The sequence below is a fragment of the Canis lupus genome, chromosome 4, assembly GCF_003254725.2.
Source record: "Canis lupus dingo isolate Sandy chromosome 4, ASM325472v2, whole genome shotgun sequence".
Taxonomy (NCBI): domain Eukaryota; kingdom Metazoa; phylum Chordata; class Mammalia; order Carnivora; family Canidae; genus Canis; species Canis lupus.
In genome coordinates, this window is record NC_064246.1 from 20,473,721 (window position 1) to 20,500,542 (window position 26,822).

The window sequence follows — 26,822 nt, forward strand, 5'->3', positions numbered from 1 at the left end:
AGTTTATGTGAAACATGAAATTTTTCAACTGTCATTTAAAAATGTGCAGTAAAAACTAATCTCATGAAATACAGAAATAAAAGTTCCAGCATTTTCATCATAAAATGATTATATTTTAAGTTGTCTTTCTAAAGACCTACATGTTTTAATAGCTCTCATTTATTGTGCTTTATGTGCCAGGCACTGCTAAACCCGTTTCATTATCTTAATTTTCTCAGCCTATGAGGTAAGTTTGTTACTCCCATTTCATGCACAACTCAGGTTCAGATTAAGTAATGTGTGCAAAATCACAGGACAAGCAGTGCGGGTTTTCAAAGCCAGGCATGATTTCAACTGATTTTTGTTTTAACTCATTTTTTAAAAATGATTTTGTGTTGAAGTGGTTCCCAATTCTTTGGATCAGTAGTTTTTCAGAAAAGTTCAGCGACACCGTCATAGATCATTCAATGGACCACTTTCCCTCAACTCCTTGAATTAGTGTATTGTCCAATTATCCAGGATTTAGAGCCCAGTATTTTCTTAGAGGTCCACGTGGCTTGGGGCCCTCTCTACCGACAGGTGCCTCTCTGTGTCTTCAGAACAGCTGATATCCGTCTATCTCCCAGCAGTCTATAAAGTTCCTGGATGACAACTCTTGTGCATTGTCCGCTACCTGGCATTACTGTGAATGCTCAGGGGATGTCTGCGTGCACGCATAAAGGAACCACCGAATCCGGACTGAACTCTAGTTCTTAACCAGGCCTGTGAGTCTGCGCACTTCGGCCAGGTGATCAAGGAACAGACCTCGGTGGCGTCTGTGCCTGAAAGGATCTTGCCAACTCCAGCGATCTAACATAAACCACGGAAAAGCGTGATAAAGTCATTTATCAGGTTGGGGCCACGGAGAATCTGGCCAGTGTTTGTTAACCTCTGCGGTTCCTCCCAGCCGGACCCTTCCAGGCCAGGCGCGGCGAGCGGACAGTTCCCCACCCCGCAGCACGGAGAGCAGCGCCGGCGCCCGCGCTGACCACGTGGGCCTCCGCCTCCCCCGGGATTTCTGCTTCCGCCGGAACCGCCTTGCTACCGGAAGTGACGAAAGTGGGTGGTCTAAACGGGGAGTACAGTCTCTTCCTCTCCACGCGGTGGACCTGACCGGTCGGCCCGAATTGCTTGAGGTGAACAATGCCGGGGAAACTCCTTAGTGACGCGGGTTTGGACTCCGAGACCGCCATGGAAGAAGTGGAGACACCGCGGAAGCAGAATGAGAAGGTGCCGCCGAGGGCCGAGGGACGACCCGGGGCGCCGAGGGGAGCGGGATACGGGAGCGGGGTGGGGTGCTCGGCTGGGCGGCGGTGGCGCGCCCGCGGACGCGGCGTGTGCGGGTCCCGGTGTGGGGTTCGACCGGGAGGGTGCCAGGAACCCGTGCTCTCGGCGGGCGGTGGGCGCACGAGCGGCGCAGGCGGGCCGGAGCTGGGGTGAGCGCCTCCCACGTGGCCCGGGAGTCTGGGCGCCGCGCGCCCGGTGCGCATTTGGATGCTCATGCTCGGGCCCCACGTTGCTGGCTCGCTAACTCCGGGTGTGAGCGTGTGCGGAGGGAGTTGTCAGGTCAGGTAGGGACCGAAGCTTCAGAATAGACTGGCGATACCTCTGAGTGACACTTTAGTAGTAAGGAAGTACAACTTGTTTGCCGGTGAGCAGCCTTAAGAAGATGAAGTATTCGGCTTAACGTCTACTGAGTAGATTTCCCGTGGAAAGGTGAAAAGATGCGTTGTTGTGCCGAGTGTACAGCATCTTTTTGATAGAGGGTCGGCGGTGTGTAGGGGTCTTACGTTGCCTTGATAGCGGTCTGCCTCTTTACTGTTACTTCCTTAGTGATTTAACTTGTGACCGAGTCTCTGTTCCAAGATCACTCGGTGAGAACAAAAATTGTCCCTGAATTCCTGTTGTGCATGACTTAGAATTTCCTTTCCTTTGCTGTGTATGAGTCTTTTTGATGCGGAGCTTTTACAACAGCAATATTTTGGCATTGTAGGAAGCCGAGGGAGCACAGACTTGTCCTTACAGGTGGGGAGGAAGTGGTCCTGGCTTACCTGCTCCACATCAGTGAAGGTATTCAGTTGTGGGATGCTCAAGTGAAGAGGGACATGGCCAAACCCAATCACATTCCAGAGGAGACCACCGGGTTAGGATATCCTCTCTTACTCGGTGGAACGAAGGGATGAAAGAACCGGAGTCTTGTGGGGAGACTAGATTATTTTTCTGATAGCTGAAAGGTGATCATTCGGGAAAGATTAGCGTCACTCATGACTTGAGAGCAGAAGCAGGGCCTGAAGGTTCAGAGAGGCAGATTTCAGCTAAATATAATCTCCATAGTTCTGGAATTGGCATTTCAGAGAGGTTTTAACAGAGGCTACAACACCTGTCTACTTGGTTTCGGTAATATTAATTAACTTTCAGTATATGAAAAGTTGGAAAAGGTCAGACATTTCAGGTAGGAGCCATAGCCCTGGGTTGGGTTGGTTGGGTTGGGTTTGGAGTTTTGATTTTGAGATTTCACCCATTCCATTTCCTTGTAATGTGCTTCCCCCCCCCCCCCTTAAATTAGATACATCTTTTTTACACATGGGGTGATAGATTGTGGGGGTTTATAGATTTTTGGTTCGTAAAGTGTCTTTGTAAAAATTAATTTGCACTTGTCAATAGCCAAGACAGATATTATGAATCACTGTTTTACCTGTACAGGAATTCTGGCAGAGAAAGAAATCTGCTTAACATCGTCCATCTGTGGACATATATGACCTTATTACTCTATTAGAATTAAACTACTTGATCTCTTTCTATAGTCATACATATGTGGTTTAGAGTCTTTTGGAGCATCCCATGAGCCACTCTAAATCCCCTATGAAAGTTTTATTTTACAACTTTTTTTTTTTTTTTTTTTACAACTTTTTCAACTAACAATTTGAATAGATACCAAGAGGCGTTGCGTTCTCTTATAAGCTGATGAAATTATTGATATAACGGTACTTAAGTCCATATAGCTAAGAAATGGTGCATAGTGTTTTGATTTATTATAAGGTGAAAGTACAGATGTTGAAAAATGCCCCCCAATTGTGTTCAAAATTATGTGATCTTTAAATAATCCAACATTGATGTGTCATACAAATGTAAACTTGCTTTACTCAGTAGTTTGTATTTTCTTTAATTTTTTTTAGAAAGGTAGAAAGGAGAAACCAAAATCTATTAAGACTGAAGAGGCAACAGAAGTAAAAGAAGAAATTCCTTCCCCTAAAGCTAAAAAAGTTAAAAAGAAAGCTGAGTCTAATGAGGTTGACATGAATTCTCCTAAATCTAAAAAGGCAAAAAAGAAAGAGGAGCCATCTCAGGATGACATAATTTCTCCTAAAACCAAAAGTGTGAAAAAAACAAAGGAGTCCTTTGAAAAGAAAGTTGTTTCTCCTAAAACAAAAAAAGTAATAAAAAGTGAAGAACCTTCTGAAGAAGAGATAAGTGCTCCTAAGCCCAAGAAGATGAAGAAAGAAAAGGAAATGAATGGAGAAATTGGAGAGAAAAGCCCCAAACTGAAGAATGGATTCCCTCATTCTGGACTTGTCTCTAACACCAGTGAAACCCTAGGGGAAGAAAGTAGCAGTGAGTTAGAGCAGGTAAAGTTGTATTTTAATGTATAGAATGTAGTTTTTATTGTTGTTTCAGATAAATAAGTAGCTAATTGCTACTGGTATTTAAAAGTGGGAGAGGATGCCTGGCTCAGTCAATAGAGCATGTGACTCTTGATCTCCATATATATATATATGATTTTATTTATTTTTAGAGTGTGTGTACACTACTGGTGGAGAGGGGCAGAAGGAGAGGGAGAGAGAAAATTTTTAAAGATTTATTTATTTATTTATTCATGAGAAACAGAGAGAGAGAGAGAGGCAGAGACACAGGCAGAGGGAGAAGCAGGCTCCATGCAAGGATCCCGATGTGGGACTTGATCCCGGGTCTCCAGGATCACACCCTGGGCTGCAGGGGGCGCTAAACCGCTGCGCCACCGGGGCTACCTGAGAGAGAAAATTTGAAGTAGACTCCACACTGAATGCAGAGCCCGATGCAGGGTTCAGACTCATGACCCTGAGATCATGACTTAAGCTAAAACCAGGAGTCGGACACTAACAGACTGAGCCACTCAAGCTCCTCTTTATCCCCACTTTTATTTTTTAAGAGATTTTATTTATTTTTAAAAAAAGAACACAAGGAGGGGGCAGAGGAAGAAGCAGATTCCTCACTGAGCAGGAGTGTGATGTGGAGCTTGATCCTAGGACCTTGAGATCATGACCTGAGCCGAAGGCAGGTACTTAACCGACTGAGCCACCCACATCCCCCCCCCCCCCCAATTTTAAATGTTAAATATTGGGACACTGGGTGGCTCAGTCGTTGAGTATCCGCCTTTGAGCCCCTGTATCAAGTTGTGCATCAGGTTCCCTGCCAGGAGCCTGCTTCTCCTCTGCCTCTCTCACAGTATTGCTCATGAATAAATAAATAAAATCTTTAAAAAAAAAAAATGTTAGGGGAACGCCTGGGTGGTTCAGCGGTTGAGCGTCTTACTTTGGCTCAGGGCGGTGGTCCCGTGGTCCCGGGATCAAGTCCCATATTGGGCTCCCCACGGGGAGCCTGCTTCTCCCTCTGTCTGCTTCTGCCTCTCTCTGTGTATGTCTTTCATGAATAAAGAAATAAATAAAATCTTTTAAAAAAAATAAATGTTAAATATTTTTAATGGTTCCACAATCCATCATATAAATGTTTAGAAATTCACTTATTTCCTCTGTTGGACATTTAGATTTTTTACTTTTTTTTTTTTAATATTTATTTATCTATGAGAGGCACAGAAAGCGAGAGGCAGAGACAGGCAGAGGGAGAAGCAGGCTCCATGCAGGGAGCCCAATGTGGAACTCGATCATGGGACCATGGGATCATGGGATCACGACGCAAGCCAAAGGCAGATGCTCAACCCCTGAGCCACCTAGGCGTCCCTAGATTTTTCACTTTAGAATGATGCCACAGTGACCACTTTGTGTTAAATGTTTGTTTCTTATTTTCTGTGGATATATGTGAAAGATGTGACTGGGTGGAAAAGGGTTAGTGACCTTTCAGCAATACAGTAGTCCCCCCCGATCTGATGTTTTGCTTTCCAGGGTTCCAGTTACCCTCTGTCAACCATGTTCAGGAGCAGATGATTCTCCTCCTGACACACTGTCAGAAGGTTAATAGTAGCCTGCCACTGCATCACAATGCCTATGTCATTCAACTCACCTAGGCATTTTATCAGTTCACATCATCCCAAGAAGGGTGAATGCAGAACAGGAAGATGTTTTGAGAGAAAGACCACATTCACATAATTTTTATTATGGTATATTGTTACAGTTGTTCTATTTTGTTATTGTTGTTGTTAGTTTCTTATGGTGCCTAACTTAAAAACTTATCTTGAATATATATGTGTAGGTAAAAAAAAAAAAAAAAAAACCAATAAATAGGCTCCATACTATCTGTGGTTTCAGGTACCCACTGGGGGTCTTAGAACAAATCCCTTTTGGATAAGGAGGGACTACTGTATATTGTAGGTCTATGCGATGGCAACAGAATAGTTCTTAGTTGACACTGAATCTGCCTTCACTAGCCACACATAGTATATGTATGGTATATATTTGCTACAGATTTTTCTCTTGGTAGAGTTTTATAGGTGATTATGGTATATTTCCTTTTCGGATCTTCTATTTTTGGTTGATTTAGAAGAGATGTTTTAGAATTGGTTCTTTTGTTTCTTTCTCAGAAGGCTTCTCTATGATTACCTGTAAGGGTGAAGTTTCTAATTTCTTTCTGTGGCCCTTTACTTGATAGGAAATACCTGTGGAACAGAAAGAAGGAGCTTTCTCTAATTTTCCCATATCTGAAGAGACTATTAAACTTCTCAAAGGTAATATTTTTGGAAGTACTGTATAATGTTAGAATATTTATTTGGAAGCACTCCACTGTTTTTGTTGAGATAAAGGACAGTATATGCAACCATATAATAGATCCATGTATACAGTACAGGACTGTACTAGTGATGGCTTTGCTGCCTCTTAAGTAGGTGATTCAATTTTATTCAAACCAATATGTGTATTCAGAAGTGTGAGGACTGATTGCACTGTTTCATGCCATGTTCGTATTTTCTTTTTTATCCTTGCCCTCTTGTAAGGCATTTCTTAACGGTACAAACCTGACTCAGAACTCAGCCTAGCAGTGTCCCTGTGAATGAACTAGGTAGTCACAGATGCTTGAGTAGGTATTTTCTGAAGCAAGTGTGGCATGGTCTGAACTGCAAAGCACCTCATTTGGGTGCTTCAGTTGACCTGTGGATGAGATTTCATGACAAGTGACTAAAGTCTTAAATAATATTTACCATAATTTGGTGCTTTAAAGTTTGTTGATAACTTTCAGTCAAGCACATTCTTCACTACTAGAATACATTACAACCTGACTTTGTAGATACTGACTGGAAGGTAGAATTCCTCAATTCCGCAGGACCGGAAGCATGGCTGGGATGTTAAGAACTGCATTACCAGATAACATGGTTAATTTGTTCACAGCCCGTGGGGTGACCTTCCTGTTTCCTATACAAGCAAAGACATTTTACCATGTCTATAGTGGAAAGGACTTAATTGCACAGGCGCGGACAGGAACTGGGAAGACATTCTCCTTTGCCATCCCTTTGATTGTGAAGCTCCAGGGAGAACTGCAAGACAGGAAAAGAGGTCGTGCCCCTCAGGTAATTGTCTTTAACACAGAGCTTAAGAGCTCCATATCTGCATAGGAGCAAAACATCTCTTAGGCATTGTTTACATCATATACTATCGTTTTTTTAGTGGGTTCTCCTTAGAGCCTTTTTTTTTCTTTTTGATATGTATTACAGATCTTTATTTGAAATTAAAGTAGGATTATTCTTTTAAGAGTATTGGCCACAAACCCTGTAAGTTTAAATATGATAATCCACTCAGTGGTTGTGATCACCTGTATTAATGCCCATTGTGTTCCCTTCAAACCATTAGATGTCCCTGGGGCTTACAGGTTTGATGAAGTATCTCTGACCATTTTTACCTAGGTGGAGAGAACAGTTTTAGTAGAGATGCATAAGTAGAAGGAGGGGTACTCAGAGATGAAGAGACCAAGCTTCCTTGTCAAGATTGTGCATATTGGGTTCATTCATTTCTGGAGAACCTGGCATTTGACAAACCTTAAATTCACTGACATACCTGTGTTGTCATCGTGTCATCTTTCTGGCCCCACCTCACTTGTTTACTGGCCTTTCAATGTCCATACTCCTCCCTCAGTAATTCATTGTTTATTGCTGTAAACAAATGCAGCATTAAACAAATGGATTATTTTAGCACTTGGAATTATTCCAGCCTGGCACATAGTGGATATTTAGTAAATATCCATTGGATGAATGTATCTGATGAATCAATGAATGTTCTTAAATCATACATGTTTCATGTTGTTACTTTACTTAAGGACCTATAGTCCTTTCTGTTAAATAAATATCCTGTTGGGTCAAACTCAGACTGCTCTGGGATATAAAGCCCCTCACCACGTTGGTTGGTCCTGCCTTAATTTGTCTTTGTTCTACTTTCAATTTAGTGTAGAGGTTCAGTCCCTTGGTTTCAGAACCCAACTGTCTGAATTTAAATCCAGGTTTGCTTTGCTTCTTAGCCTTTTGGTTCAAAATTGTGTGTTTATTATAGGTGGGTGAATAACTTGTGAGAATTATTTTGTTTTTTTTTGTTTTTTAAAGATTTTTAATTTATTTATTCATGAGAGAGAGAGAGAGAGAGGCAGAGACACAGGCAGAGGGAGAAGCAGGCTCCATGCACTGGGAGCCTGACGTGGGATTCGATCCCGGGTCTCCAGGATCGCGCCCTGGGCCAAAGGCAGGCGCTAAACCGCTGCGCCACCCAGGGATCCCACTTGTGAGAATTAAACGAGAACAATGCATAGTAAACATTTAGTAGAGCCTGAGACAGTGAAAGCTCAAAGATTAGCTAATGTTATCAGCAGTGTTACTCCTTGCTCAAGTTGTTGCTTCTTAGAATGCTATTTTGCTATTTAGGTAGTAGTGGCTCCAGGAAACTCCCCAGTTCCTCTGGCCTACTCTGTGAGCCCTCCTGGAGCACCACATGTTTTGGCCCTACTTTTTTATGATTGGTAGGATCACAAATTTCTGAGTAGGTTTGTTAGGGACTGTATTATTATATCTGATTCTTCACACCAAGTAGGTTGCAAAGCATATAATAGATATTTTGAAAATACTTGTTAAGATGAGTTGAGCCTTCTGGTGAATTCCAATTTTGTTAAGAAACAAATACTGCATAATACTTTGAATTCAGTGATTAGTTTTTCCTTTTCAGGTACTGGTTCTTGCACCCACGAGGGAGTTGGCAAATCAAGTAAGCAGAGACTTCAGTGACATCACAAGAAAGCTGGCGGTGGCTTGTTTTTATGGTGGAACTCCCTATGGAGGTCAAAGTAAGTAACTCCAAAAATGAGGGAAGGAAAATGCCAGCTATTACTGGATGCTCTGGTTAGATTTCTCTGGCCTTGAAATCTGATTTTACCGTGTTTAGTCATTTATTTTTTAATTAAAAAAAATTTTTTTAGGATTGTTTAATCATTTATTGTGGTTTTCTTTTGTCGTTATTGTTTATAGATGGTCAAGAATATGGTCCTACATGATGATGTGTATCAAATCCTATATAGAGTTACTCGGATTTTTGTATTACTGCTCTGTTTACCTAAAGGCTACAAAGATCTCTTACTGAATCTGAGAGGATAGAGTCCATTTGGGCTTTTGGCACTAGAAAGTCATGATTCAGAGTTATTCTTTGTCAAGGATGATGGATCTGCCTCTTTTGGAGTCTTTCTTTCTTGCTACCAGTGGGCCGCCTTTTCTCTGGGCCTAAGAGCCAAATGCAAGTCCCTACTGGAATCCTGTAGGATTCCATTACTTACCAGTTCAAGACCTTGAAACTTTATTATGAGAGCAGATATGTAATTTGGGAAAGGATTTAAGGCTTTTCTTTTTTTTTTTTTTTTTTTTTTTGGATTTAAGGCTTTAAAAAATAAAAATGTTGGCATTGGCATGCAAGGCTTCTAATTATGTCTTTTCAGCTTTGGTTGAATGAACTAGGCTTTGACATCAGAAAAGTATGTTTGAATCTGAACTCTGCTCACAGTGTGATTTTAAGTTCAAGCTGCTTGATTTCCAAGGTTACTAAACTCCCCCCGCCAGGGGTGTTGTGAGGATTGAATTGGATAATGTACATAGAGTGTCCAGTACGAACCCTAGACTGCAAGGGTAATTCAGTAAAAAGCTGCATCATTATCCCTTTACCTTGTTATACTGGACTCCGTTTTCCTGAACATCTCTACACCTCGGAATACTTGCCCTTTTTCCTGGTCTCGTTCTCTCCATACCTGCTTACCTTATATAAAGTTCTTATTCTTTTAAGATTCTCTTTTCCACTTTGTGAAACCTTGACACTTTCCACCACCAAGAAAGGCATTTCTTTCCTGGTGGTTCTGTCCCCCACTGGCGCATTTTTCTCTTAATGTCACATAATACACTGGGCTGTCATTTCTTACCTGTTCTTCCCACTAGATTAAGGAATGCCTTGAATATCTTTATTTTTGGTAGTTAGCATATTACCTTGTGCTTGTGGTTAATAAATATTTTAGAATAAAAATGTATTTAATGGATACCCCAGACTAATAAAAGGACTTAAAAACTCAGCCTGTCTTATCATTGATTTTGTTTACAGTTGAACGTATGCGGAATGGGATTGATATCCTGGTTGGGACCCCAGGTCGTATCAAAGACCACCTTCAGAATGGCAAGCTAGATCTCACCAAACTTAAGCATGTTGTCTTGGATGAAGTTGACCAGATGTTAGATATGGGGTTTGCTGATCAAGTGGAAGAGATTTTAAGTGTGGCATACAAAAAAGGTAAGCTCCAAATTCAAGGAACTGATGGAAGGGATTAGAGGAAGAGTGGTGACTATGTAGTCTTCTCAGAGCTAAATGAAGCCTTATATCAGGGGGTGACTTATTTTATTTAGGAAGACTTAACTTTCTTTTTTAAAAATCATGATTTATCACATAATTGTAATGGGGAAAATTTGGGAAAGTAAGAGAAGAAAAATCTCATATTCTTCCAGCTTGATGTGCTTTGCTTTGGATCTCTTTTTTCCTGACTCTGTACTATTGAGCATGTGTGTATGTGTTAATTTTAATCTTGCTATGCAACAATTTGGCATAACACTGAAGAGATTGTGCTATGATTTAATTCCATCTGTGTATTTTAATTTTTAGGTAATTTAATAATTCTGCTTAGAAACATTTTTATGCAGAAAGTTTCCTTCACACGTCAGTATTTGGAATTTATACTTTAGGATAGATGTCCCGAAATAAAATTACTGAGTTAAAAGGTATAAATAGTTCATGTTTCTCAATGTACATTGTTAATTTCTCTCCAAAAGAGTTCTATCTACTCAAACCACCATTTGAAATACATGAAAATGCAGTATTCTTCAAAGAGCAAACTTTATAAAACATGAGGGTTGGGGAGCTTTTCAGTACCTGACCTCAAAGAATGAATAGACTGAAATCCTAAACTCAAGAGACTGAGGAAATGAGTATAGAGGAGTATAGAATCTGTTCTGGTGTTATCATAGGTTACTTGCTTAGTGATCTCCTTCACATAAATTACTTAGGGTAGTATTTCTTTGCCCATTGGGAATCTCTGTCTTTCATTTTTGTGTCATAAGTGCCTGGCTTGGCCTCACATTGTTGCTGTAGCATGCTGTTGGACCCTGGAAGAACTGGGTGATGTGGAGTACTGTGTAGGCTTATTTGGGTTATTCATACTGACTTTTTTTCCCCCAAAGATTCAGAAGACAATCCCCAAACATTGCTTTTTTCTGCAACTTGCCCTCATTGGGTATATAATGTTGCTAAGAAATACATGAAATCTACATATGAACAGGTGGACCTGATTGGTAAAAAGACCCAGAAAACGGCAATAACCGTGGAGGTAAATGATTCATTCAGCTGCTAGAATTAGTAAAAAATTGTATGTCGTGTTTTCCCTGTCTGATTAAGACTGGTAAATATACACTTTTTATGGATAAATACTAAATCCATGATCCATGTGAAGGGCCAAGTAAAGATCTATTTTTATTTGAGTTGTATAGTATCTGTGTTTTCTAAATTTCATTATCTGGTAGTCTGATTTCAAAATCTTTTGGAATCTCTGTCTGAATTATGTAAGTCGGAAGAAGTTATGCCTAGAATTTAAATACTTTGAGAGCAGCAGAGGAATCTAGTACTTTGTGTTGAAGCCATTTTCATGTTAGGTTCTAGCACATAGAATTCCTTTTACCAAGAAACAGACCTGCAGGCTGACTAATTGCATTTTTAAGTGGGTGAAAGGATGAAACATTCAGAAATTTTTCTCTTGTCAGTTCCTTGGTGTCCTGTAGGAATGAAGAGATGATGTTTCTTTTTCTTCATTTTCCTGGTTGGTTCAGAAAATAGAGGAACGAGGGATGCCTGGGTGGCTCAGTGGGTTGAGCATCCGACTCTTTTTTTTTTTTAATATTTAATTTATTTATTCATGAGGGACACAGAGGGAGAGGTAGGCTCCATGTAGGGGTCCCAAATGCAGGACTCCATCCCTGGACTCCAGAATCACACCCTGAGCTGAAGGCAGGCGCTTAACCTCTGAGCCATCCAGGCTATCCAGGTGTCTGGAGCATCCAACTCTTGATCTTGTCTTGGGTTAAATCTCAAAGTTGTGGGTTCAGGCCCTGCATTGGGCTCCATGCTGGGCATTTTAAAAAACAAAAGAAAGCAGGAAGGAGAGAAGGAAGAAGGGAGAGAGGGAGGGAGGGAGGAAAGAAGGAAATCGAGGAACCAGAGAAAGGGGAACAATAGCTCCCTACTTTTTTTTTTTTTTTTTTTTTAAGATTTTATTTATTTATTCATGATAGTCACAGAGAGAGAGAGGCAGAGACACAGGCAGAGGGAGAAGCAGGCTCCAAGCACCGGGAGCCCGATGTGGGATTCGATCCCGGGTCTCCAGGATCGCGCCCTGGGCCAAAGGCAGGCGCCAAACCGCTGCGCCACCCAGGGATCCCCTTTTTTTTTTTTTAAGATTTATTTTTTAAATATTTTATTTATGTATGATAGAGAGGGAGAGAGAGGCAGAGACACAGGAAGAGGGAGAAGCAGGCTCCATCTAGGGAGCCCAGCATGGGACTCGATCCCGGGTCTCCAGGATCCCGCCCCTGGCTGAAGGTGGCACTAAACTGCTGAGCCACTGGGGCTGCCCAAGATTTGTTTATTTTAGAGAGAGGAAGCATGTGTGGGGGCGGGAAGGGGGCACAGAGGGAGAGAGAGTCTTAAGCAGACTTCACACTGAGTACTGAGCTAGATGTGGAGCTTGATCTCACAATCCTGAGATCATGACCTGAGCTAAAACCGAGAATTGGACTATTAACCAGTTGTGCCACCTAGGTGTCCCACAACTTTTTAAAAGACTTATTAGGGACACCTGGGTGGCTTAGCAATTGAGCATCTGCCTTTGGCTCAGGGCGTGATCCCGGGGTCCTGGAATCAGGTCCTACATTGGGCTTGTGTGGGGAGTCTGCTTCTCCCTCTGCCTGTGTCTCTGCACACCTTCCCCCCCCCCCCCCCCGTCTCTCTCTTTCCATCACTCATGCATAAATAAAATTTAAAAAGGCTTATTAATTTGAGAGAGAGAGACAGCTCTCTGCTTTAATGGTTTAGGTTTGTTTTTTTTTTCTCTACACAGCGGTGGCAGTGGTCTGCTCTAGTTAGGCTTAAACAATTGCTTCTAACACTAGTAGTTTTGAGCAGATGATTTCAGGTTTCAGGTAGGTTTTACTAAATACATCTTTTTTTTTTCCCTCTCATAAGCACCTGGCTATCAAGTGCCACTGGACTCAAAGGGCAGCAGTTATTGGGGATGTGATCCGAGTATATAGTGGTTTTCATGGGCGTACCATTATCTTCTGCGAAACCAAGAAAGAAGCCCAGGAGTTGTCACAGAATGTGTCCATAAGGCAGGTTGGTCCTTGCCCTCCCTTTCCTATAGGGAGGGAGCCTCTTCCAACTGATAGACCCCGTTTCCCTGTGAGAGCTCCCCTGATCTGTCAGTCTCCTCTCACAGATGAGGGAAGGGTGACCCAAACCCAAGGCTATCCTGATGCAGTAGGTTTGATCACTCTTGTCTGGTGATCTTTACCCAGTAAGTATAGCTGGACATTGATTTAATGACCAAGGAGTAAGAAAAAATTTGAGATTTATCGATGTAAGGCACATAGTTTTCCCTCTGCTTTATTTTCAGTGGGAGTATCACAAAATAGAAATGTCTTTACAGGTCTTATGGGTGATATGAAAAGTACCTGTATTGTTGGTATCTTAAGCCAGTTTATTTCTTTGGCAGGATGCCCAGTCATTGCATGGAGATATTCCTCAGAAGCAGAGAGAAATCACTCTGAAAGGTTTTAGAAATGGTGATTTTGGAGTTTTGGTTGCAACTAATGTTGCTGCTCGTGGGTTAGACATCCCTGAGGTTGATCTGGTGATACAGAGTTCTCCACCAAAGGTAAGTATTCTATATTATGTTTCATCTTATTGTTTGTTTTGACTACTAAAACAAATGGGAAGTTGTATTGTTTACTTCCTGTGGTTAGTAATAAGTATCTCTTGAGTGCTGGGAATGCTACATGTGATTTTAAAAACAAACCTCTTCTGAGGTCCTTCCTTCAGAACTGAGTGGAAGTGTGGTCAGTGTCCAGAGGTTGGGAGGATTATTTCTGGTTGGAGGGAGATTTGATAAGCTCATGTAGGTAGGATAACTGCGAAGTGGACTTTGAAGATTGGGGGGACTGAGGCAGGGTCAGGGTGGGATAAACTCATGAGCTAGAGGATATAGAAAAGATAGTCTCTGTGTTTAAAATTGCTTGGGTTTGAGGGTGATGGGAATGTCTTAGGGAGGGCCTGAAGCATAGGTTATGTGGTGTGGACAGTGCTTCATGTGAATAAAAGTTGGTATAAAAGATCTTGTTCTGTTCCCGTTGCTTCAAATGTGAGGACCCCCACAAATTGGCAGATCCTTCAGGATTAGAAGGTTGTTTATAATGATAGAAAAAATACCTGATTACTATGAAGGCACCAGCTCTTTAAAGGGTCCTGTAAAACTGTGCTGTCCAATACGATGGCCACAGCCATGTGTAGCTGTCAAGCACTGGAAGTAGTCTGAATCAACACGTGTACTCTAGGTATAAAATAAACATTGGATTTTTAAAAATAAGGGGATCCCTGGGTGGCTCAGCGGTTTGGTGCCTGCCTTTGGCCCAGGGCACGATCCTGGAGTCCCGGGATCGAGTCCCGCATCGGGCTCCCGGCATGGAGCCTGCTTCTCCCTCTGCCTGTGTCTCTGCTTCTCTCTCTATCATAAATAAATAAATCTTTAAAAATAATAATAATAATTTTAAACTTTCTATTATGTACACTAGATTTGGAAGCCTTACCAAAAAATGTAAAATATGGGGATCCCTGGGTGGCGCAGCGGTTTGGCGCCTGCCTTTGGCCCAGGGCGTGATCCTGGAGACCCGGGATCGAATCCCACATCAGGCTCCCGTTGCATGGAGCCTGCTTCTCCCTCTGCCTGTGTCTCTGCCTCTCTCTCTCTCTCTGTGACTATCATAAATAAATAAAAATTAAAAAAAAAAACTTGAAAAAAAAAGAAATAAACGCCTTTTAAAAAAAATGTAAAATATGTTAGTGATCAGCTGTTTCATATAGGTAGCATATTGAGGTGATACAACTTTTAGATGTATTGAGTTTAAAAATATATCATTAATTTAAATTTTTGTTTTTTAGTGGGTTACTAGAAAATTGGAGATTGAAATTACATATGTGCCTCTGTAACACAGCACTATTTAGATGATGCTTTTTGAATAATTGGATGGGGACCACTATTCTAGAGAGTTTTAAAAATTGTCACCGTTCGTTATTTTAGAAATGCTAGGGAACTTCATACTCTGGTATATAATATAACCACCACACCTGCCTGTGCATACACCACTCAGGTCTTTGTGTCCTTTGTTTGTGTCACTCATGTATTTTATTTCCATAGGATGTGGAGTCCTATATTCATCGCTCTGGGAGGACGGGCAGAGCTGGAAGGACAGGGATTTGCATCTGCTTTTATCAGCACAAGGAGGAGTATCAGTTAGCACAAGTGGAGCAAAAAGCGGTAAAATTGTTTTCTTAGCCTTCATTCTGCAAATATTGAGTTCTAAACTCAGTCTTTGTTTTTTATAATTCAATTTTTATTAACTTTAAATTGTATTTATTTCTAGTATGTGGCCATAATCGAAAGCTTGTTAGATACATATTATTTTATACATTGTCCTACAATATCAAGTCCAGTTTGAAATAAGTTTGCATTTGAAAGCGGTGGTTTTGTTTTCTCATATATTTTTTAAGGTTTTATTTATTTGAGAGAGAGTGAGACATGAGAACATGATTGGGTTGAGGGGCAAAAGGAGAAGCAGACTCACTGCTGAGCAGGAGGCCTGATGTGGGGCTCAATTCCAGGACCCCAGGATCATGATCTGAGCCAGAAGCAGCCACTTAACCGACTGAAGTCACCCGTGCCCCACCCCATATATTTTTAACATAGATCGAGGGTTATAGGAATTGCTTAAAAACCAAAATAATAGGGGTGTTTTGGGATGCTCAGTGGGTTAAGGAGCTGACTTGTGATTTTGGCTTAGGTCATGATCTCAGGGTCCTGGGATCGAGCCCTGTGTTGGGCTACACACTCAGCTGGGAGTCAGCTTCGGGATTCTCTCTCCCTCAAATAAATAAACCAATCTTAAAAAAAAAATAAATAAATTTAGGATGGGAGAGAGAACATGGGTTTTTCTGACAGATTAATTTCTCCCCTTCCCCTTGAGCTGACTATACTTGGTGACTTGCTTAAGGAGAAGGAGGGGGCACTTTACATGTAGTGCAGAATGCAGGCAAGCACTGCCTGGTTAGATGTGGTTAACATCAGTGATAAACAAATGCCTTATTTTTTATTTATTTATTTTTTTAATTTATTTATTCATGATAGTCACACGGAGAGAAAGAGAGAGGCAGAGACACAGGCAGAGGGAGAAGCAGGCTCCAAGCACCGGGAGCCCGATGTGGGATTCGATCCCAGGTCTCCAGGATCGCGCCCTGGGCCAAAGGCAGGCGCCAAACCGCTGCGCCACCCAGGGATCCCAACAAATGCCTTAAGAACGATGTGATGAGACATACCTCTGGTTTTCTTCCCCCAAGCCCATAATCTCAGTCTAAGCATGCAAAAAACCTGATAGCCTCACAGTAAGGGACAGAATTTTTACAAAATACCTGACCAGTACTCCTTAAGTCTGACAAGGTCATGAAAAACAAGGAAAGGCAGAAACTGCCACAGATCGGAGGGGACTAAGAATGCATGATAACTCAATGTGATGTTGTCACTGGAACAGAAAAAGGATATTAGTACAAAAACTAGTGGAATTTGAATGAACTCTAGAATTCAGTTAATAGTAGTGTGTTGATTTCTTAGCTATGACCGATGTACCATAGAGGTAATAATAGGGAAACTCAGTACATAAACATACAGGAACTGTGTAGTATCTTTGTACCTTTTCCATAAATCTAGAACCATTCTAAAATAGTTTATCTTTTTCTTTTTTTTTTAATCTTTCAAATGTGTAATAAGTATGTTTCATAATATTAAAAAAATTAGAAGATTTAATCTCAATGAAAACAGTTAATGACCACATTGTATATTAAACTGGCTCATTTTCTTGTAGGGAATTAAATTTAAACGAATAGGTGTCCCATCTGCAACAGAGATCATAAAAGCTTCCAGCAAAGATGCCATCAGGTATGTTTCCTGCTGCCGCTGTAGTCTGTTGTAGTGCTTGTTCCATTTATTGCCTGACTTCGTGTAGTTAAGAGATTTGGTCTTCTGAATCTTTTTTTTTTTTCTGAATCTTATTTATTATTTTAAGTGATTTATAACTTACTTGTTATGAAAATACTGTGCTGAAGTAAAAATTAAAATCCTAATTTGTACTCATTTTTTTTTTTAAGATTTTATTTATTTATTTATGAGAGACAGAGAGGGGCAAAGACACAGGCAGAGGGAGAAGCAGGCTCCATGCAGGGAGCCCAACGTGGGACTCGTTCCCGGGTCTCCAGGGTCATGCCCTGGGCCAAAGGCGGCGCTACCCGGGCTGCCCACACTCATTCCTACCCAATCCTGTTCACCAGAGGAAACCACTGTCCATTATTAATAATTTAGCCTGCCTTGGGCATTTTAAGGAATCATATCTTAGACATGGTGTGGGTGCTTCTCATGTGAAAATTGATTAGAGAGTCACAGATTATATTCTACATTGTCCTCAGTCTAGTCCCCCAGCTGTTAGGAATGAGTTGATCATTTCTTTAAATTATTTCTAGAGGGTGAAGATTAGGTGAAGTAGCAGTGTTTGTCACTGGAAGTGCTACTGACATTGGGGAAGGGTAGTTCAGCATCTCTGGCTATGCATTGTATTCCGGGGGGTGAGAATGGGATTAGTATTACGAAACCAGGAAGGTCCTGGATTATTTTCCCAAGATTTCCAAGAGGTGACCTACCTCCCCTGCTTAAGAACCACTGAGTCTGAGCGTCAGTTCTAGACTGTTTTCCATAATTGTTATAAATATGTGTAATGCAGGACACTTGGGTGGCTCAGAGATTGGATGCCTGCCTTTGACTTAGGGCATGATCTTGGAGTCCCAGGACTGAGTCCCACATCAGGCTCCCTGTATGGGGCCTGCTTCTCCCTCTGCCTATGTCTCTGCCTCTCTCTGTGTCTCTCATGAATAAATAAATAAAGTTTTTAAAATTTTTCTTTAAAAAAATAAATAAATATGTGTAATACTTATTTTTTAAAAAATAAGGGTGGGGACACCTAGGTGGCTCAGCTGATTAAGCAGCCAACTCTTGATCAAAGCTTGGGTCTTTTTTTTTTTTTTTTTTTTTTTTTTTTTTTTTAAAGATTTTATTTATTTATTCATGATAGTCACAGAGAGAGAGAGAGAGGCAGAGACACAGGCAGAGGGAGAAACAGGCTCCATGCACCGGGAGCCCGACGTGGGATTCGATCCCGGGTCTCCAGGATCGCGCCCTGGGCCAAAGGCAGGCGCCAAACCGCTGCGCCACCCAGGGATCCCAAAGCTTGGGTCTTGATCTCAGGGTTGTGAGTTTAAGCATTGGGCTCTTTGCTGGGTGCAGAAATGGGGGGGTGGTCTATGATCAGAGGAAATGCTGGATATTAGGATATTAATTAATAGCTCAAGAAAGTTCTCCAAAGGAAAATAATTTTCAAATTTATTTTAGCATGGCTGGCTTTAAGTATTCTGTAGACAGAGTTCTCTATGACACCAGTTAAGGCAATTTGGGGTTAGGTGGCCAGGCAGGAGAAAAGACAAGCTGGTGGGGTATGAGAGATGTCCTCTAGAGGGGCAGCCCTTCCAAAAGAGGCTGCCTCATGTGGCCTTGTTCATCCTTGTCCTGGATGACCTCTTTTGAAGAAGTGACATTTATTATCAACAAGATAATAGTGACTCCCTAACCAATGTGTATTTTCATAAAAAGTCCATATCATTTTTAAGCAGATAGGGAAGTCCTTTTTCCTTTTATTTTAGAATGGAAATAGCTGTGGTTTTTTCTTTTTCTTTTCTTTTTTTTTAAAAGATTTTATCTTTATCATAAATAATATTGTGGTGAACATCTTGATATTCATTCTGTTGTTTTCTTGGGATGAAACTTTTTTTATTTGACAGTAAAATCAAATTAGATGCAATCAGAGGAATGGATTTATTTTTACAGAAATGTGTGATGATTGTATCCATTGCATCAAAATGATGTTAGGTATATGAAATATTTGAAAGTTAGCGATTTATCTTGAGATGCTCTTGCCCTGAAAATGCAATCTGTACACTTCTGTCCTTTCTCCTAACAAGTATACTCAATCACACCATAGGCTTTTGGATTCTGTGCCTCCCACTGCCATTAGTCATTTCAAGCAGTCAGCGGAGAAACTAATAGAGGAGAAAGGAGCCGTGGAAGCCCTGGCAGCAGCCTTGGCCCATATTTCAGGTGCCACATCAGTAGACCAGCGCTCTCTGATCAACTCAGATGCGGTAAGGCTGTCATACTCTAACACTTCATATTTTGAGTTTGAGCAGGATTTGAAAGGGTTCAGTTAGACTTACCAGTTGCTTTAACTTTTGTGTGAAGGTAGATGTATGTAAACAAAACCCATTAAGACAGAAAATAGGTTCGTAGTATCCTGTGTCTCAATTGAGGGGGAATGACATTGAGTGCTAATAGGTATATGGTTTCTTTTTGGGGTAATGAAGTGTTTCAGAATTTTAATGGTGATGGTTGAAACCTTGTGAATATACTAAAAACCCCTGAATTATATACTTCAAAATGGTGTTACGGTATGTGAATCATAGGTTACTAGTTTTAATCCTAAAAAAAAAACCCCAACCGTATAAACACATAAATGCATATGATATATTTAGCCAGTATATCTAGAAACTTAGGAAGGTATATGCTTTTTTTTTAATGAAACTTTTGAAGTAATTGTAGGTTTATATATAGTTGTTCATTTGTTTGTTTAAATTCAATTAGCCAGTGGGTTTACATTTGGTTGTAAGAGCTAACACCGAGAGATCCCTTTTACACTTTGCCCAGTTTCCACCAATGGTAACATCTTACAAAACTGTAGTATCACAGCTGGGGTACTAACATTGGCACAATCCATCAATCTCATTCTGAGTTCCCCAGTTTTACTTGTCCTAATTTGTGTGTATATGTTGGAGGTGAAGGAAGAAGTATATGCTTTTAGGAAGAACTTTTCTGGAAATATTTTAGAAACATGAGTGTAATTTTTTTATCAGTTAGGTTTGAGACTAATTTCATTCTTCCTTCTTCTGTAAGGGCTTTGTGACCATGATCTTACGATGCTCAATTGAAATGCCAAACATTAGTTATGCTTGGAAAGAACTTAAAGAGCAGCTGGGAGAGGATATTGATTCCAAAGTGAAAGGAATGGTTTTTCTCAAAGGAAAGCAGGTAAGGAATACTGGGGCCTCTGTTGTGACCTTGCTTTGGTTCAGTAGTTTAATGTGGATGATAAAACTCCAAATGGAGGCTTCTCCCTGTTCTGTGGGGATGATGCACTTTTTGCTCTCTACTTAGTCTTCTCTGGGCATCATCCATGACCTTCAGTTGCCCTTTAGTCACTGACAACTACCCCATCTGTATCTCTACCCTGAACTATGCACACAATGCCAGACATGGACATCTAGCTGCTTCCCCGACAATTTCTGCCCAGGTGGCGTTATTGAGCAACTTAAAATTGTTCAAAATTAAATCCAAAGTCTTTTAATTTGGGTAGCCCGGGTGGCTCAGGGGTTTAGTGCCGCCTTCAGTCCATGGTGTGATCGAGTCCCACGTCAGGCTCCCTACATGGAGCCTGCTTCTTCCTCTGTCTCTGCCTGTGTCTGTGCCTCTCTCTTTCTCTGTGTCCCTTATGAATAAATAAATAAATCTTTAAAAAAAACCCCAAAGTCTTTTAATTTAAACCCAAAATTTAAAATCTTGCCTTCCAAACCTGGTGTTCTTTCTTCCAGTCCTGCTCTCAGGTAACGGAACACACAAGCACAGCAGTTCTGAAACGTTTTGGTCTTATAATTCCTTTGCGTTCTTAATAAATGTTGGGGATACCAAAAAGCTTTTGTTTATGTGAGTGATACCTATTAGTATTTACCATATCAGAAATTAAACCTGGAGTTCTAAAACCTAAACTTATTCCATTAGCCATCAGAGAGCAGTGATGCCATCACATGTAACTCAGTGTCTGGTATACTCCACCGTGTGCTTATGAGAGAACAAGAGTGGAAAGGACCCCTAACATTTTATGTTATGAAAATAGTTTTGACCTTGTGGAACCTCCCCAAAAGATCTCAGGTTTCCAGGGGTGCATGGACTATATTTTGAGAACCACTGGCCTAATGAACCAGATCAGATTTGTTGTCCACTAACTGCATGTCTATGTTGACCTCCTTAAGTAACTCCACATACTGTATGGGTTAAAGTCTCAGCCTTCTCTCTTCACAGGAGAAGAGTCCTCATGAACTAGCTCCTGCTCCCTTTATGAGTTTCATCCTTGCCTCCTCCCTGCCAGTACCCTCTGCTCCAGCAGTGCCGTGTGCACCTTGCTTTCTTTCTCTTTCCCCCCATTATCCTTTATGACTTGACCTGGCATTAAGTTTCCCTGTGAAGCTTCCCTGGCCAGGTGGTAGAGTTGGTAGCATCTTTATCTGGATTTCAGAGTTCTTAGGATGTGCCTTTATTCAGTTAAATTTTTTTTACCTTGCTGTGCATGCTACTGACCAAGAGCCTCAAGAACACTATGATATACTAACGGGGAAAAACTATATTCTAGGTATTTTATGCTCCAGTGAGGGCATGGTGTTAAATACTTAGTATTATATGTGAATGAAGGGACATCTGGCTGGCTTAGTTGGTAGAGCGTGCAACTTTTGTCTTGGGGTCCTGTGTACAAGCCTCATGTTGAGTGTAGAGATTATAAATAAATAAATGGAAAAAATACATGTGAATGAAGATTCCCATTAATTGTAAAATCCATCAGTACCTGATGCTACCTGTGGTTATAATTGTGTGAATTATTGGGTGGAAATGAGGTAAGCCTCATAAGATGTTTTATGTAAAAGCAGCCAGAGGAGAGGAGTCTGTTGCAGGGGTAGTTCAGCTACCTTGGTGCAAACCAAGAAACAGGACTTCCTTAATTGGGGGTGATGGCACTGTTACTGTAGTGTTTATTTATTATTTATTTTTTTTAAGAGGGAGAACATGAGCAGGGAAGGGAAGAGCAGACAGGGAGAAGGAGAAGCAGACTCCCCGCTGAGCAGAGAGCTGGATGCAGTGCTCGGTCCCAGGACCGTGGGATCATGATGTGACCTGATGGCAGACAAGTAACTGACTTAAGCCACCCAGGCACACCTAATTTTAAAAAAAAATAGAAGATCATTTATTTTGGGGTGCCTGGGTGGCTCAGTCAGTTAAGCGTCCGACTCTTGATTTCAGCTCAGGTCATGATCTCAGGGTTGTGAGATGGAGCCCCACATCGGGCTCCGTGCTGGGCATGGGGACTGCTTACAATTCTCTCTCCCTTTCCTTCACCCATTCCCCCTTCCCTCCCTCTCTTAAAAAAAATTTTTTTTTCTACTTTTAGTTAGGTCATCTTGAATAGTGATGACTATACACTTCTCTTGTGAAAGAAGTGTATTTCTAATATAAACTATTGGTTTTGGAGCCATTCTGACCAGATTTTTAGAATCTGCCCTGCTTATGAGCTGGGATCCTGTGACAAGTCAGCCTCTCTGAACCTGTTTCCTCAGCTCTAAAATGTAGCTAATAGGTACTTAAGGAATTATCCAAGAATGATCTCTAGTCAGTTCTGAATCCTTTGGAATCCCTTTTAAAAATATCCTTAGGGGGAAAAATATCCTTAGGTTTTTGGTATTGTGCTTTTGAGAGGCATAATGTATTGGCCTTGGTCTAAAGTTAATACCTGGAGTCTTTTTGTTTCTGATTTTTAATACAATACCTCGATCTTTGGGACTATCACTCAATGTACACATCTGGCTTTGGTGAAAGGCTGGGTTAACTTGCATTTGTTTTGATTTCTAGGGGGTTTGCTTCGACGTCCCTACTGCAGCATTAACAGAAATACAGGTATTCTTGTCTCTTGGATTTTGAAATTAACGTATTTAAATTATAAAATGTTCACTACTGGGGTGCCTGGGTGGTTCAGTTGGTTGAGCAGCCGAGTCTTGAATTTGACTTAGTCATGATGTTGGGGTCACGGGGTCAAGCCCCGTGTTGAGCTTTGTCCTCAGCTCGAGTTTGTTTGGGATTCTCTCTCTTCCCTCTCCCCCTCCCCATCCCCCTGCTCATGCCCTTTCTTTAAAATAAGTAAGTAAGCAAGTAAATATAATCAGTCTTTGAAATGTATTCATTACTGAAAATACAGAATAATCGAAAGGGAAACAACAGCTCTAGTCCCTTTTCTAAAAGACAATTAGATTTAATGAATTTTAGTATTTTTTTCTCCTAACCAGTCTTTTTTTTTTCTCCTAGTCTTTTTATTCTGATAGTTTTCTTACTCAGCCTGCCTGTTTTCCTTCTTTCCTTTCTCTAGAGTTGTGAATAATATCTAGCTTTTTTTCTTTGTGTATATTGTATGGGGTTTACATAGACATTTTTTTAAATTGCTCTATCTTCATTCACTACTGCTGTGAGGAATGGATTTGTATATGGTATATTTGCATATTTTACTACCCGACAGCTGTGGATAACCTGTAGTAATTGAATTGAATAAATGATACAGTGATGAGGGTACTTCTTGTAGTGAAACTTACTTTGTTGCACTGCCATGACTGGCTTTTGGGCCGTGAGGGCTGTGTTATTTTTAACCACTGACCTTTTAAACACTTGGGTTATCAGTCAGGTTTTTCTTTAGAGAAAAGGCAAGAGAATGGTCTTTCTCTTGCCTTTTTAAACCAAATTCAATAAAAATCAGAGCAGGTGGGGATCCCTGGGTGGGTCAGCGGTTTAGCACTGCCTTTGGCCCAGGGCATGATCTTGGAGTCCCGGGATCAAGTCCATGCATGGAGCCTACTTCTCCCTCTGCCTGTGTCTCTGCCTCTCTCTCTGTGTCTCTCATGAATAAATAAATTTAAAAATCTTTAAAAAAAATCAGAGCAGGTAAAAATAAAACCATCTCTCTGCAGGAAAAATGGCATGATTCGCGTCGCTGGCAGCTCTCCGTGGCCACAGAGCAACCAGAGCTGGAAGGACCTCGGGAAGGATATCGAAACTTCCGTGGACAGCGGGAAGGCAGTCGAGGCTCCCGGGGACAGCGGGAAGGCAGTCGAGGCTTTAGAGGACAGCGGGAGGGAAATCGAAGCTTCAGAGGACAGCGATCAAGAGGTGGCAACAAAAATAACAGATTCCAAAACAAAGGCCAGAAGAGGAGTTTCAGTAAAGCATTTGGGCAGTAATTTGAAGTGGAGAGTTTATGCAGTAACATGGAACTGAACACTGATTTTCCTGCAAGGTTAAAAGCACACTGTTTCCTTCCTGACCACTTGCCTTGTCCCCACCTCTTTCCAGAGAGACAAGCTTCATGGAAATTATTTCATCCGATGATTATGATTTGTAACTATTGCTACTTCTGTATCAGGTTTATCTTTTGAAAGGATGTATGAATTCATTAAATTTTGTTCTGATACACTGTGGGTTGTAAGATAAAATCAAGCATGATTTTGCCCATACTTTTTAAGTTGATCTGTCCTTATACTTAAATAGTGTCCTTCCTTGAATACCTATGGGGAAGATAGCGTTCTCTGGAGAGGCACTCTGCACAGTCCAGGCTTGGGTCTGTAATTAGCATTCCTCAGCCATCTGCCTAACAGTGACTCACGTGGTCCTATAACATGTCTCCTGAGAATTAGTACTGAGCAATGTTTTGAAACAAGGTTTCAAACTTAGCTGGGAGGTAATACATTTTATGGCAGCATATGCTCTAGGTTTGGAGGATGGTGACACAAATGGAGACATTATATAGATTTGCCATTGTTATGTACATTTTGATACATTTTTAACTTTTTTTTTTAATTTTTATTTATTTATGATAGTCACAGAGAGAGAGAGAGGCAGAGACACAAGCAGGCTCCATGCACTGGGAGCCTGATGTGGGACTCGATCCCGGGTCTCCAGGATCGCGCCCTGGGCCAAAGGCAGGTGCTAAACCGCTGCGCCACCCAGGGATCCCCATTTTTAACTTTTTAAGGTGATGGATCCTTCCATGAATTATTCACAGATTTTATCTATTTATGTATAAAGAAGTATTTTAATAGAAAGCAAGTGTCTTTAAGGAATTGCAGATGTGTAAGATGTCCCCATAACTTTCTTTGTAAGTAAGGAGGCTGAATAATAGGTGCTTGATGATAATGTACTCCACTTTCTATTGGAAGATTAACATTATCTACCAAGAAGGAATTAGGGGGTCAGGGGCAGAGATTTGCATTGCTGACAAGAGTCAGGAAACCCACTGAAAATGTTTTTCACATGTGAGAAGGAAACCTGCATCTCTGTTGAGAACAAAGAGAGGAGCAAGTAAAGATGCATGATAAAACATTCTTTTCACAGTAAAAACAGGTTATTAATGTTTCTAGAGATGAACTTCTAATGCGTAAACTGGAGTTTTAGGTAGAATGATTCAGTATGTTTTCTCAGAGTCCTAGTTCCTGTAGCCATGGTGTAGGATCTGTTTCTGTAAGACTGCTATTCCATCAAAAGGTTTTATAGCTGCTTAGGACAGTCTCTGTATGGTTATTTTAAGTTGTTGCTTTGAGGGAACTGAAGAACTTCATATTGCCCCTGGCCAGGTAACTCTCTGAGTTCTCAAATATTACTTCTCTGACAAACTTCTGCATGGTGCAGGAGCATAAGAATGACATTGTTTTCTTGCCTTAGTTCCTAGAAATTCTGTACTGGGAATCTCAGGGAATACACTGATAGGAGAAGTTAATATACATGGCCTGTCTTGTTTTCATTTGATTATTTTTGAACAGTTAAAATCTTTCTGAGCCCTGGTTTTTCTCACTGGATTGAGTCTTTTATCTAACTGCCTTTTACCCTGTGACCTTGCAGTAAGGTGTTCAAATAGCAGATCAATTCTTTGATGCTTGAGGCAATGTGTCCTTCCTCTGTTTGGACTTCAGGTCTGTCCTTCATTCCTGACTGGATGTTTCTCTGTTTTCAGAAATTCTTTTGGCTTTTCTTTCATGATCCACTTGTCTATTTTACCACTTTTCCTCCCACTCCTCATGGCTTCCCATCAAGCCACAGGGACTCAGGAGAGGGTGTTTGATGACTGACAACTCATGTGCTGTGTAGATAATAATGTCTTAGATTCTGGTTTTGCTCAAGTACTGAGCATATTTTAATAACAACCAAAATATTTCCTACTTTGAATAGGAATGGTTCCTTATCAAGCAGATTAAAAGGACACGTTACCTGTCCTTTAGGAAGGAGCAATTAAAACCTTGATGTGGATTAGCCTACAGAAAAATAATCTGGCAGAAAACAAGGGTGGGGGGAGGCATTTAATGGGAGTTTCACTTCATACAACTTAATTTCAAGGAAAACATGGCTGTTTCAAATAAATGAAGCTGAAGTTTCTCCTGGATCCCAGAATTCACACCATACTTAAAAATACATCATCCAGCTATTACTTGATTTTAATGGGGTTGTTAGACTAGTGTGGGAAATGTGCTTTTTACTATTTTCTATGGAGAAAATATTTTCCAATGTAACAAACTCCATGAACTTTTAAAATACAATCCATTTACATTGGAGCTATCGGTGCAGCAGTTTCTTTACAATTGTACATAAAATGCTTTTTCTGTAAAATTGAGTTAATATATAAAATACTGCATTATGCCAGAATAAAGGTATTAATATTTCCTATTTATGTTTTTGGTGGCTTTTCTTAAAATTGAGTATTCTTTAAATTATGGGTGTGA

At 40.9% G+C, this 26,822-nt stretch overlaps 1 protein-coding gene across 2 annotated transcripts; it reads left to right on the forward strand.

Moving 5' to 3' along the window:
- Positions 1-1,056: 1,056 nt before the first annotated feature.
- On the forward strand, positions 1,057-26,766 carry DDX21 (DExD-box helicase 21). Of its 2 annotated transcripts, XM_025434572.3 has the most exons (15): positions 1,057-1,248; positions 3,195-3,644; positions 5,878-5,953; positions 6,609-6,787; positions 8,424-8,541; positions 9,834-10,019; positions 10,961-11,106; positions 13,014-13,163; positions 13,543-13,704; positions 15,241-15,360; positions 16,958-17,031; positions 19,178-19,337; positions 20,143-20,277; positions 22,921-22,965; positions 24,024-26,766. In XM_025434572.3, exons 1-15 carry the CDS (start codon positions 1,162-1,164, stop codon positions 24,291-24,293), a joined length of 2,358 nt encoding a protein of 785 aa, XP_025290357.1. In that variant the 5' UTR covers positions 1,057-1,161; the 3' UTR covers positions 24,294-26,766. The 2 variants fall into 2 exon arrangements, with proteins under 2 accessions (XP_025290357.1, XP_025290358.1); XM_025434573.3 differs by lacking the exons at positions 1,057-1,248; positions 3,195-3,644 and adding an exon at positions 5,300-5,389.
- The last annotated feature ends 56 nt before the right edge of the window (positions 26,767-26,822 follow it).

What these genes read in the sequence shown, in the direction of transcription:
- DDX21 (XM_025434572.3), top strand. Translation starts at nt 1,162, where the DNA reads ATGCCGGGGAAACTCCTTAGTGACGCGGGTTTGGACTCCGAGACCGCC. An exon ending in GTAGCAGTGAGTTAGAGCAG is followed by an intron (nt 3,645 to 5,877) that starts GTAAAGTTGTAT and finishes TTTACTTGATAG; the next exon opens with GAAATACCTGTGGAACAGAA. An exon ending in TCCAGCAAAGATGCCATCAG is followed by an intron (nt 17,032 to 19,177) that starts GTATGTTTCCTG and finishes ATCACACCATAG; the next exon opens with GCTTTTGGATTCTGTGCCTC.